Consider the following 13,139-nt stretch of genomic DNA (forward strand, 5'->3'; position numbering starts at 1 on the left):
CCCCTATTCTTCCACCCCCACCCATTGATTCTGCCTTGAAAGAAAAGAATGCCCTTCACATCTCTTCGTCCCAATTGAAGTCTTCTCTACCACCCCTCGAGATGTCGAGACCTTCCTCTCCGATAACTCATCTAATTCAAAAAACCCCATCCTCTCAAAATATGATGCCGAACCTGATCTCTGTATTTCCTTACTCTGTTCTTCTTGATCTGAATGATCCAGGGGATTCTCCCCATTGTTCAGAAACTGAATTTGCTTCAACAAGCTTCAAAAGCCTCACAAGGCATTCTCCCATTCCAAACTCTGTTAATGATGATCGGACTCGGAGCATGAAAAGTTAGAGGGCTTGGAACCTCAACAAAGAGGGATAATATCAAAAATCTTATCTCTAAAGAAAAAATGCCTATTATGTGCCTCATTGAAACCAGAGCCACTCAAGATAAGCTAAGAGACTATGTTTCTAGTATTTGTGCTGATTGGCAATTTGTTCCTACCCCAATTTAGACATTGGCAGGATCTGGATCATTTGGGATCCTCTTTTTGTATTCTTTAATTTTCTACAAGAATCTTCTCAATTCATCCATGGGGAAGTTCTTTTCCTCCAATCCTCTCATAAATTTATGCTAACTGCTATATATGCCCACAATACTGGTAGAGACATGAAAATGCTCTGGTCTGACCTATGCTTAATCGCTGCTGGCATTTCCATTCCTTGGATCACCATTGGTGATTTTAATACTACCAGATCTTCTGATGAAAGAGTTGGAGGTGCTCCTCCAATCTGGACGGACGTGGTAGACTTTAATAAATGTATTCTTGATTGTTCTCTCTCTGAGATTAGATTGCTTGGTCAACATCTCTCCTGGTGTAGAAGAGCTGAGAACGAAGAAGTTAAACTCTGCCGTCTTGATAGAGCTCTTGTCAACCATCATTGGATCAATCAATTTACCCACTCTTTTGCTAGGTACTTGCTCCCAAATCTTTCTGATCACTCCCCCTTGATGGTGTGCCTTGAAAATAATGTTTCTGAGGGCAAAAAATGATTTAAGTTTCATAACATGTGGTTGGAAGATCAATCTCTTTTTGCAATTGTTGAGAAAGCCTGGAATATCAAAGTGCAGGGAAACCCAATGTTTCGTCTCTCCTGCAAGCTCTTATCTGTCAAAAATAAGATCAGAATGTGGAACCATCAAGTCTTTGGTAGGATTGACATTCGGCTCCCTCTGGTTCGCCAACAACTTGAAGAAATTCAGGAAAATATTGTTGTTAACCCGTTAGATATAATTCTTAGATCCGAAGAATCAAGGGTAAAAGAAAAATATATCCATATTGCTAAACTGGAGGAAACTCTCTATCGCCAAAAATCTCGGATTGATTGATTAAATCTGGGTGATGCAAACACCAAATTCTTCTATTCGGCCATCAATACTAGAAGGAACTTTAATAATATTTGTGCGATTATCGATCGAAATAGAGAAATTTCATCCAATCAGCAGAATATTGAAGACTCTTTTGTTGATTATTTCAGGACCATTACAATCATGTACAACCTCTGACCCCATTCGTATGATTGATGAATTCGAAGCTCTTCAGCAATCCTCTGATTGTACTAAAGAGGAGATTGAAAATGTCATTAAATCCATGGATGGAGACAAAGCTCCTGGGCCCGATGGATTTAATGGTATATTCTTTAAACGTTTCTGGTATTTGGTGGGCGAGGACACTCTGGCGGCCATTCAGAATTTCTTCAAATCAGGTAAACTTCTCACCCAGATGAATGCTACCTTCATCTCTTTGATCCCCAAATGTGCAGGAGCATCTTCCCCTGATCAGTATCGGCCAATCTCTCTTTGCAATTTCATTTACAAGGTCATCACTAAGATTTTGGCAAATAGACTAAAGCCTCTCATGAGTAAAATCATCAGCCCATCTCAATCAGCATTTGTGAAGGGGAGAGTTATTCAGGATAACATCCTCCTAACCCATGATTTGTGCCATAATTTTCATCGTAAAGATTCGAGGAATAGTATGTGTGTAAAAATTGACCTTCGGAAAGCTTTCGATAACATCAGGCATGATACTCTGCTGGAGTTCTTAAAGAAAATCGGCTTCAATGGTAAATGGAGAAATTGGATACATCAGTGTATCTCTACCCCTGGTTTCTCTGTTCTGATTAATGGTGTGCCCAAGGGATATTTCCAATCTTCCAATAGAATCCGGCAGGGAGATCCCCTATCTCCTCTGTTATTTTGTATTATCATGGAGATGTTTTCAGTAACCATAGAAAAGGCCATGGATCAAAATCTTCAATTCACCCCTTTTCATAGGGGAAACCTAGATATCTCTCACTTACTTTTCGTAGACGATGTTATGCTATTTACTGATGCATCCATTCTGTCAGCCATAGGAATCCTTCATTGCCTGGAATCATTTTTCGAATTCTCTGGTTTAATCCCCAATCTAGACAAATTTGAGTGCTTCTTTGCAGGGGTTGGATCTCAAATCCAAAGAATTAGTATCTTTATCCTCCAAATGAAGAAAGACACTCTTCCTATGAAGTACCTGGGTTTGCCTCTGTTTTCTGTAAGAATCTCTGCTACTGACTGCCAACCGCTTGTCTCCAAAATCAGAAAGAGAATCACATTCTGGTCCAATCATCTGCTTTCGCATGCTGGCAGAATTGAGTTGATAAAAACTGTGCTCAACTCTTATCAAATTTTCTGGTCTGCTGCATTTTCCCTTCCTATTGGCATACTCAACGCTATTGAAAAGAAATTTAGAGATTTCCTTTGGGCCGGTTGCTCCCTCCAAAACAGGTACCACTTGGTTGCTTGGGATCTCATATGTAGGCCAAAGGTAGAAGGAGGGATGGGCATTCATTGTCTTTCCGACCCTAACAAGGCTTCTCAGTTCAAAATTCTATGGCACATTATCCAAAAGAAGAACACTCCTTGGGTAAAGAAAAACACTCCTTGGGTAATTTGGTTCTGTATGAAATATATTAGGGGAAGAAACTTCTGGGATCTTCCCATGCCTTCTAATCCCTCTTGGGCGGCAAAGACATATTTTGAAAATCCGAGATGAAATCCGTCCCTTGATCTGCTATGCTATTGGCAATGGAGAGGGGATCAACTTCTGAAATTTTCCATGGCATCCAAATGACCCTATCAACTCCCAAAGTTCCATAGGAAACCTCACTTCCATCATTCCTCGAAATGCTACTATTGCTGATCTAACTTCTGGTGGTATATGGGACCCTGCTATCTATGCTCCTCCTCACAATCTTGCTGATATTTTGGACTCGGGCATTTATCTCTCAGGCTGTTCTGAATCTACTGCTATTTGGAACCATCAAATGATGGAATGTTCTCTTTCAGAAATATCTTGGAATCAGATTCGGAAAAAACATGAAGTGATTCCCTGGACCAAGTCAATCTGGTTCCCCGGTCATAATCCCCGCCATAGCCGTATTGCTTGGCAAGCCCTTCACTATAAGTTGAGTACTATGGATCGTCTTCTCTTCCTTGGTCAATCCAGAAACACTAGATGTCTCCTCTGCAAGCAAAGCGCGGAATCTATTGATCACATCTTTTTCCGTTGCTCTTTTTCCTCCTGGATATGGTGATTCATTCTTGGGAGATTCAATTCTAGGAGAAAACCTCTTGAATCTCTTCTAGCTGAAGAATCTTGGATTAGATCAAAGTTTAGGGGAAAATCTACCATAGCCATGAAGATTGCTTTTTCGGCTTCGATTTACTGCATTTGGATGGAAAGAAACAAGAGGGTACTTTATCACAAAGAGCAGCACAAGTAATCCATTCTCAGGCACATTCTATCCATTGTCAAAGAGAAAATGATTTTCCTTAAGCTCCAAGATTCCCCTTCAGACAGAAATATAGAAATTTCTAAAAACCTTAGAATTTCTTATCAATTCCAGGATATTCAGCCAAAGCAATGCAAATGGGAACCCCCAGACTGTAACTCTCATAAGTTAAATTTTGATGCTTCCCTAACTGTAGACAAAGCAACTTTAGGTAGGCTTATCCGTGATTCATCAAGCACTTCGATCCTCATGTATTCCTTAGATGCTAAGATTCAAAATATTACTGACCTTGAGCTTGATGCCATTGCTCATGGGCTAAGTATGGCATCTGCTACTAGTGTTCAGAATATTTGGGTTGAAGCAGATTCTTTGCTTGCTGCTCAGATTATCAAAGGTGAAATCAGATGCCCCTGGAGGAAACTCAACACTCTAGATAATGTCCTTATTCTTCTTAGATCATTCTCCTCTTGGAAAATTTCCCATACATGGAGGGAAGCTACTAGAGCTGTTGATTTTTGCCTCAGGAAATCCCGCCCCATCTGGGCTCTATCTTGTATGAGGATTCCTCGGGATCTATCTACATCCGTTTGTAATATCAGATGATTCTTCAGAGGAGATGTCTTCTCGAGTGGGATGGAGGTTTGAAGGTCTGACCCCTGCCCGGTGTTCCCTCCACTTATAGCCGCATTTGGACATATATGCTTTGGTGGACTCCCTCTTCTTGGGTCTTATGGATGTTTCATCCTTGTGATAGGAATTGTACTTCCTTGATTTTATGGTTATTTGTATGTCTTTGTTGCCCTTGTGGCCCCCCTATGCAATCCTGTTTTCGTTTCAATATATCTGGTCGGGATTTGCCTAATCCCAGCTTGCCCATCAAAACAAAAGAAGATGTTATATGAGTGTTTGGTAAGATTAAAGGCGTAAGTTTTGTTATAGCGCATAAGATCAATCATTCATTTAAGAAACATCCACTTTTTCAATATAAAGAGTGGACTCTTTTGCTAAGTTAATGGGAGATTAAGAGCATAAATAGTAACGTGGTCTCATATTATAAGAGTAAGATTATCAAAACAGAATAAAGCAAACGTACCTAAAAGCAAATGAAAAAAAGAAAAACAAATACAAAGTGGGAACATAATATAGCAAAAGGAGGGGGGTCTATATAACAACACCTTCTCATATTATAACAGTAAGATTATCAAGTTGGAGACAGAATAAAGCAAACGTATAAGATTATCAAGTTGGGGACAGAATAAAGCAAATGTACCTAAAAGCAAAAGAAAAATAGATAAAAACAAAGACAAAGTAAGTGGGCACATAATAAAGTAAGGGCGCTGACGCTGATATCGCCCCCCCCCCCCCCCCCAAGGCTATGTTCTCCCCTCTAGACGGCTTCCTAACGTTAAACGTTAGGATCTAACGTAAATGTCACTTTCCCACCATTTGACCGGTCTCTCTCTCTCTCTCTCTCTCTCTCTCTCTCTCCACACACACACACAACAGGAACAGTTGGTGGGCCCAACAGAAACCGTTGGTCGAATGGTGGGCCCATCTTTGAACAACGTAGGCCCCGTCCATACCACACCATAGGATAATCCAAACCGTCCATTTGATGGCCCATAAACGTCAAAGGTTGCATCCCAAAATATCGTTTCCATAGGCTGATCCTAGCCCTCCAATCTAAATAGAAACTACATCTTATGCAACCTCTATAGATTGTAGGGTTGATCATCCTATGGAAAAGATTTTTGTGGCACAACCTATTTACATTGTGGCCGATCAAATGAATGGTTTGGATCATTCTATGGAGTTGGTCGTAAAGTAACATTAAGGCCCGTCCACAACATAGGACGATCCAAGCCGTCCATGGTTAGGATAATCCTATGGGTTGGTCGCACAATAACATTAAGGCCAATCGTAGGCCCCACCGATATTTTTTTCAAATTGAAGTGTACCGTCCACAACATAGGATGATCCAAGCCGTCCATGGTTTGGATCATCCCTTGGTGTGGTTCGTACAATCACATTAAGGCCCAATGTAGGTCCCACCCATATTTTTGAAAATGAAGTGTACCGTCTAGACCATAGGATGATCCGAGCCGTCCATTTGATGGGCCATAACGTAAATGGGTTGTGCCCCCAAAAGGTTTGGCCCATCAAATGAATGGTTTGGATCATCCTGTGGTCGTACAGTAACATTAAGGCCCGTCTACAACATAGGATGATCCAAGCCATCCATGGTTTGGATAATCCTATGGAGTTGGTCGTACACTAACATTAAGGCCCAATCGTAGGCCCCACCGATATTTTTCAAATTGAAGCATACCGTCCACAACATAGAATGATCCAAGCCGTCCATGGTTTGGATCATCCTATGGTGTGGTTCGTACCAATTTAGGCCCCACCCATATTTTTAAAAATGAAGTATACTGTCCAGACCATAGGATGATCCGAGCTGTCCATTTGATGGGCCACAATGTAAATAGGTTGTGCCCCAAAAATCATTTCCGTAGGATGATCACAACCCTACAATCTATAAAGGTTGCATAAGATGTAGTTTCTATTTAGATCGGAGGGCTAGGATCAGCCTATGGAAATAATATTTTGGGACGCAACCTATTTACGTTTATAGCCCATCAAATGGACGGTTTGGATTATCTTATGGTGTGGTATGGGCGGGGCCTACGTTGTTCAAAGATGGGCCCACCATCCCACCATCGGTTTCTGTTGGGCCCACCAACTGTTCCTGTTGTGTGTGTGTGGAGAGAGAGAGACCGGTCAAATGGTGGGAAAACGTTAGCCAGCCGTCGGGGGGATATCAGCGCCCTAAAGTAAAGGTACACAAAAGAAATAGAGAGCAAAACAATCAAATTAATAAAGCAAATATATCTTTAAAGTTGAGAAAAGAATAAAGCAAACTTAAAAGAAAAAGAAGAAGTCTATATAACACATACAGCATCTTATCTTATAGGACAAAGCTTGCAAGATATCTTTGTGATTCTACTCGCTCTAGCTCGAGAGAATTTTTTTTTCTGCAACCAAGGATCAAATATGGTGGATGCTATCGTTAATATACTGTTTGAGAATTTGAACTCTCTAATCCAAAACGAGTTTCAATTACTGGGGGGTGTTAAGAAAGATATGGAAAAGCTTAGGAGCAACATAGTGGGATTCAAACTCATATGGCATAATTTTGCACAATATCCTCTGCCTTGTTGTTGTTTTGGCATTGATTTAATCTGAGACATTGATGTTGGCAGTTGGTTTGCATACCCACTCAGCCAGTGATTCCACGCCACTTAAGAAATCAGCAACGGGGGACCAAAACAGAAGAAACAAAATCCATGTTCTAATAGTTGTGTGCCCTTAAAACCTTCTTTGGTCCTCATTGGGGCCATCAATTTTGGGTGATCTAAACCATTCATTTGTTGGGCCCCAACGTAGATAGGGCGTGCCCATAAAATCTTCTCCGTAGGTTGATCCAAATTTGTACCCAGTCCAATTATGTCGGCTCAGTGAGATGAATGTTATATGCAGTGTGAGGAAAAGGGCGTTTGGTAAGATTAAAGGGGTAAGTGTGTAATAGTACATAAGATCATTCATTTAAAAAAAAATTATGATAGCAAAACATGGCCTTAATAACAGTTGATTTCAGCACAATCAAATTCATGGCTGTCTCTCGTGCCAAATTTAGGTATTATCATCAAATTAGGGTTTTGCTTGGCACTCGTTAAGCATCATTTAATTGTTGGGAACATACACTTTTTCAATATAGAGAGTGGACTCTTTTGCTAAGTTAACGGGAGATTAAGAGCATAATAGTACTGTGGTCTCATATTATAACATAAAGATTATCAAGTTGTGGACAGAATAAAGCAAACGTACACAAAAAAAAAAAAAAAAATGCAAAATCTCATCAAATCCATAATCTTTAAAGTTGAGAAGAAAATAAAGCAAACTTAAAAAGAAAAAGAAGTCTATATATATAACACAGCATATTATCTTAAGCTTGGAAGCTATCTGTGTAATTCTACTTGCCCCAGCTCGAGAGAAATTTTGTTCTCCTACCAAGGATCAAATATGGTAGATGCTATCGTTAGTATACTGTTTGAGAATTTGAACACTCAAATCCAAAACGAGTTTCAATTACTGGGGGGTGTTAAGAAAGATATGGAAAAGCTTAGGAGCATCATACAAAGGATTCAAGTTATACTCCCAAATGGAGAGGCTATGGCAGCTAGGAATGAGGAGCTGAAGGATTGGCTCACAAAGCTTTCAGATGCGGCCTATGATGCGGACGATATCTTATCAGACTGGGCTGTGGAAGATCAACGATTAGAAGTTGAAAGCACAAGTGGGTGTGGCAAAATACAAGTAAGCAAAACCTTCTTTCCTTGTTTTCATTTCCAACGTAATACATTTCGCCATAAGATAGGAACTAGGATAAAACAGATCCTCGAGACATTCAACTCAATTGCTGAGGAGAGGCAAAAGTTCAATTTTGAAGTAACACCAATGAGTTCTGAGAGCGAAGAGAGAACACCTACTTTCTCCTTAGTAAATGAAAAAGAAATTTATGGGAGAGATGAGGATAAAAAAAAGATTGTGGAACTATTGCTAGCCGATGTGAGTAATGAAAATGATGTCCCTGTTATTGCCATTGTTGGCATGGGAGGCTTGGGAAAAACCACACTAGCTCAATTGGCCTACAATGACGAGAATGTAAAGGGCCATTTTGAGCTAAGAATGTGGGTTTATGTGTCTCAAGATTTTGTTGTTACTAGAATTGTAAAAGCAATTTTAGAATCTGCAAATGGAAGACCAACTGTTCTTACTCAGTTGGATGAGATGCAGAAAAGCCTCCGAGAAATAATATGTGAGAAGAGATTTTTGCTTGTACTTGATGACGTATGGAATGAAAATTCAAAAAAATGGGATGATCTAAAGAAGATCTTAACATGTAAAGGAAAAGGAAGCAAAATCGTTGTAACTACTCGTAAAGAAACGGTTGCATTGATGATGGGTGCGCTTCACGAATCCCCACACTTGACTGGTTTATCAGACAGTGATTGTTGGTCTCTGTTTGAGAATCAAGCATTTGAACCAGGGAGAAGTGAAGAGCATCCAAACTTGGTTACAATTGGCAAAGAGATCGTCAAGAAATGTGGGGGTGTTCCTTTAGCAGCTAAGGCATTAGGAAGCCTCCTACGTCTCAAAAGGGACGAACCTTTGTGGTCGTCTGTAAGAGACAGCCAAATATGGGAATTACAAGAAGATGACATTTTGCCTGCTCTAAGATTGAGCTACACCAATTTGCCTTCTCATCTAAGGCAGTGCTTTTCTTTTTGCTCTGTATTCCCTAAAGGCTATAGAATTGTGAAAGAAGAACTTATTCTTATGTGGATAGCTAATGGCTTTGTTACCCCTAAAGGAAGAATGGAGTTGGAAGACGTTGGAAATGAGATTTTCAATGATTTATTGTGGAGGTCTTTCTTCCAAGACATAGAAAAAGACTATGAGGGAAATATAAGTTGCAAGATGCATGACTTGGTCCACGATCTTGCACGATCTGTTATTGGGAACAAGTGTTATATCGTGGATTCGGAAAAAACTGATAATATCCCTCCGTCGACTCGATATGTCTATTCATTATTAGAATGTCCTGGCTTATATAAGGCCAAAGCCATACGGACGATGCTATTGGGCTTTGAATATAAATCCGGAGGCATGGAACCTTGGATCCTTAGAGACATCGAGAAATTTAGATACTTGCGATGCCTAGATCTAAGTATGCTAGATTTTAACCCACATTCAATATGCAACTTGAAACAGCTAAGGTACCTCAGCCTCGCCGATACTTACAACGAAACTTTACCTGAATCGATTATCTACCTACAAAATTTGCAAACATTGAAACTAAAAAACTGGTTGAGGCTCTGCAATCTCCCACCACTAGGGCAGCTTCCCTCACTCAAGAATCTTGAGATAGGAATGCCTTTAGTGAAGCAAATCAACAAAGAGTTTTACGGTCACAGCGCATTGAATGGATTTTCATTTCCATCTTTGAAAAGACTATCGCTAAGTAATATGTATAGTTTAGAGTTGTGGGCATCAGTAGAGAAAGGAGGAGCTTTCCCTTGCCTTAATGAATTGAAGATTGAATACTGCCCAAAGTTGATCACCCTGCCATGTTTTCTGCATCTTACCTCCCTTGTTATTAATCATCTTGATGAGATGTCATCCTTTCCAGAAAACTTTCTAAGACACGGTAATGCACTCCAACGTTTAGAAATTAGGGATTGCGACAAGTTGAGGAGTCTTCCTAGGGAGCTGGACAATTTCATTGCTCTCAAGTCATTGGTCATTTTGGATTGTATGGAGCTGGTGTCTTTGCCGGAGGGACTACGAAACCTCACATCTCTCGAAAAGTTGGAGGTTGGAGGGTGTGGGAGTCTAATATCATTGGCCGAGGAAGGGGTACTACGGGGTTTGAAATCTCTTCAGTCATTGGTTATTTTGGGCTGTAAAAAGCTCGTTTCTTTGCCGGATGACTTGCGGTATCTCACTGCCCTCCAAAATCTGGAAATCTGTTATTGTGATGAGTTTGAATCATTGCCAGATGGGCTGCTACGGCATTTGAAATCTCTTCAATCATTGCGTATCTCTAACAGTGATAAGCTCGTTTCTTTGTTGGATGACTCGCAGTACCTCATTGCCCTTCAAAATCTGGAAATCAATTTTTGTGATAAGTTCGAATCATTGCCAGATGGGCTGCAACATGTCACCACACTGCAACACCTATCCATTGGCTACTGTCCGATCATGCAGAATTTGCCAGAGTGGGTCGAAAAGCTCACATCGCTTCGATCTTTGACCATCAGAGGTTGTGGTAATATGACTTCATTGCCCGCCGGACTACAACGCCTCACCTCACTCCAAGAACTGTGTATTCACGGTTGTCGAAATTTGACGAGACGATGCGAGAGGGAGAGAGGAGAGGATTGGCACAAGATAGCTCATGTACCGCATATCACTATTGAATGAGGCGACTATAAGGTTCGTTATTTCCTCTTCCCCTCTTTTATCTTTTAATAACTAGTGTCCTTGCACTCTCTTTCTTTCCTTCATCTATCTAACTTATCTACACCAAATAATTAATGTTAATATACAAGCCAACACCTCAACTTATGTGGAAATGCATATGCTTTATTCCATCATTTATTCTTACAAATTGTCCAATGTATCATTCCTTTTTACTAATTAATGTATTTATCCATCAATTACTAATATCTAAATTATATTCAACACACTTAGAAAGAATCATGCCTTAGATAAAAAAAAACCTTAACTTTTTTAGCTACTCCCTAAATACTACTTATGTTAAGCTTTATTTATTCATATTCGTATGAAAACTTCAATTGTTTTTAACATGATAAAAACAAACAATCTTTTCTGGCAAAACAAATTATATTTTGTTAAAAATAGTTTTTGTCCAAATAAAAAATTCTTGTTTCATGTATGGACTTTTCAAAAACATTTTCCAAAAAAGTTACGGTTTGCCCTGTTTCTTGAGTTCTAACAGACACTATAGTTTGTTAAGGAGGGATTTTCATAAAGATTATAATCTCTTCTTTTATGTCATTTTCGTGAGCTGATCCTGTTATATTGTTTATCTATTTCCATTCCTCTAGTGTCCACTATTTTGTTTTCCTTTTTAATATACAGTTGGTTGTTTCTTGCTTTCAAGGTGTGAGAGTCAAGTAAACCAAAGCCTACTTCTGGGTGCCTCCTTACCTTGCTGTTTGCATTGGTTCTGCTCTCTGTTTGTGTTTGGCTACAATTAGGAGGGTTTTCTACAGCCTTATGGGTGGGTTTTTGGAAGAATTTTTTGTTCAGGATTTACTCTGCTCTTTTGGAAGAGGTCTATGCTGGTTTCTGTATATATGTTCATTCAGGTTATGGTTTGCAACAGCCTTGTGGATAGATTTGGCGTAGAATTTTCTATTCAGGATTGCTGCTTAGTGTTTGCTTCTATTTTCACTTCTGTAATAAAGGCTCTAGTGCGGAAGTTTTAAGGGTGGTCTCCTTGTAATTTGTGCAAGAGTTGTTCTCTTGTTGTTGTGTTCTTTTATCGTGTAATCCCATGTTATGTTCGAGGCAAGGCGTCTAGTGTGGAGAATGTGGTTTGTAAGGGATTTCTTAATTTCTTAATGTATTTCTCATAAACATGAACAATATCTCCAATTGTATTTTTCTAGAGTCTTACTTGTACCACTCAATTATGTTCCTTCTTTTCTTGATGCTTACTACTATCACTACATTTTCTACACTTTGTCTCTTTATTTACGTCCCATTTGGATTGCAAGAAAAGCATTTATGAAGGAAAATTTTTGTTACGTGCAACTTAGGGATAGGTTTGGTTGTTGCTAATTTTTAGGAAATTAAAAAAAAAGATTGAATATTTATTGTTACTAGGATAACCTATGGTGGAACGTTGTGGTAGGATAGGATGTTTGCATGTAATCTTAGTTTCCTATTTTCTAGGTTTTATTACTACTTTGTTCGTAGTTAGGGGAGTGGATTGTAATTGACTTTTTTTGCTTAATGAATGAAAAACTTGTTCCAGAACGTGTCTTGTGCACAAAGGAGGATTGATCCTTCCCTTGAAGTGGATCAAGAGGCCAATCTTCCCTCTGAGAAGATCAATACGTTGCGAACCGATCTAGGTTCGTAACAATTTTTCTTGGGAATTTTTTTTCTTTCCACAATTTAGAGGGAAATGATATGATTATAGTTAATTTATAAGGATATTATAATAACTTGAAGGTCCCTCTGAATAAAAATTCAATAGTGCCGCTTCAAGTTATCTTTTGTTGTGTGCAAATAAGCAAGAAATTATTGAATAATTTTCCTTTCCAAACTTTTCTAGAAAATTCCTGCAATGTGTTGGAAATTCGATTGGATCCTGCTATTGTTTTACCTAATTAAAATCTTTTATAAAGTTATACTTAGTGTGTTTTCAGTGCTATTTGGGCTCTGGCAAACAGGCTTAGGGTTGAACAAGAGAGAGGAGGTTACCTCATTAGATTAATTTGATTCATTCGAATGAGATTTTTTTAGTTTTGTTGTATTAGATGTTATATATTGACAACAACGCCATATGTTTAGCCTTAGGATTTTTATACCTTTACAAAAATATATTCGGGTTTTGGAAAGTGAAATGAACTTTTTCAAAACTGTACACGACCCATCGGATTCAACACGAGCTTTTCGATGTCACACATGATAGACTCCAACAAAACTGCACCATATA

At 39.2% G+C, this 13,139-nt stretch overlaps 1 protein-coding gene across 1 annotated transcript; it reads left to right on the top strand.

Annotated features, from left to right (window-relative positions):
* Positions 1 to 7,854: 7,854 nt before the first annotated feature.
* On the top strand, positions 7,855 to 12,153 carry LOC143859290 (disease resistance protein RGA2-like). The gene is made up of 2 exons (XM_077370002.1): positions 7,855 to 10,882; positions 11,574 to 12,153. The coding sequence occupies exon 1, from the start codon at positions 7,907 to 7,909 to the stop codon at positions 10,868 to 10,870; it is 2,964 nt and encodes a 987-aa protein (XP_077226117.1). The 5' UTR covers positions 7,855 to 7,906; the 3' UTR covers positions 10,871 to 10,882; positions 11,574 to 12,153.
* The last annotated feature ends 986 nt before the right edge of the window (positions 12,154 to 13,139 follow it).

The sequence above is a fragment of the Tasmannia lanceolata genome, unplaced genomic scaffold (genome assembly GCF_043159265.1).
Source record: "Tasmannia lanceolata isolate RefF3 unplaced genomic scaffold, GAP_Taslan_0.1 ptg000029l, whole genome shotgun sequence".
NCBI classification, from domain to species: Eukaryota; Viridiplantae; Streptophyta; class Magnoliopsida; order Canellales; family Winteraceae; genus Tasmannia; species Tasmannia lanceolata.

Bases quoted from the DNA above. Each gene is read 5' to 3' on its own strand.
- LOC143859290 (XM_077370002.1), top strand. From the start codon at position 7,907: ATGGTAGATGCTATCGTTAGTATACTGTTTGAGAATTTGAACACTCAA.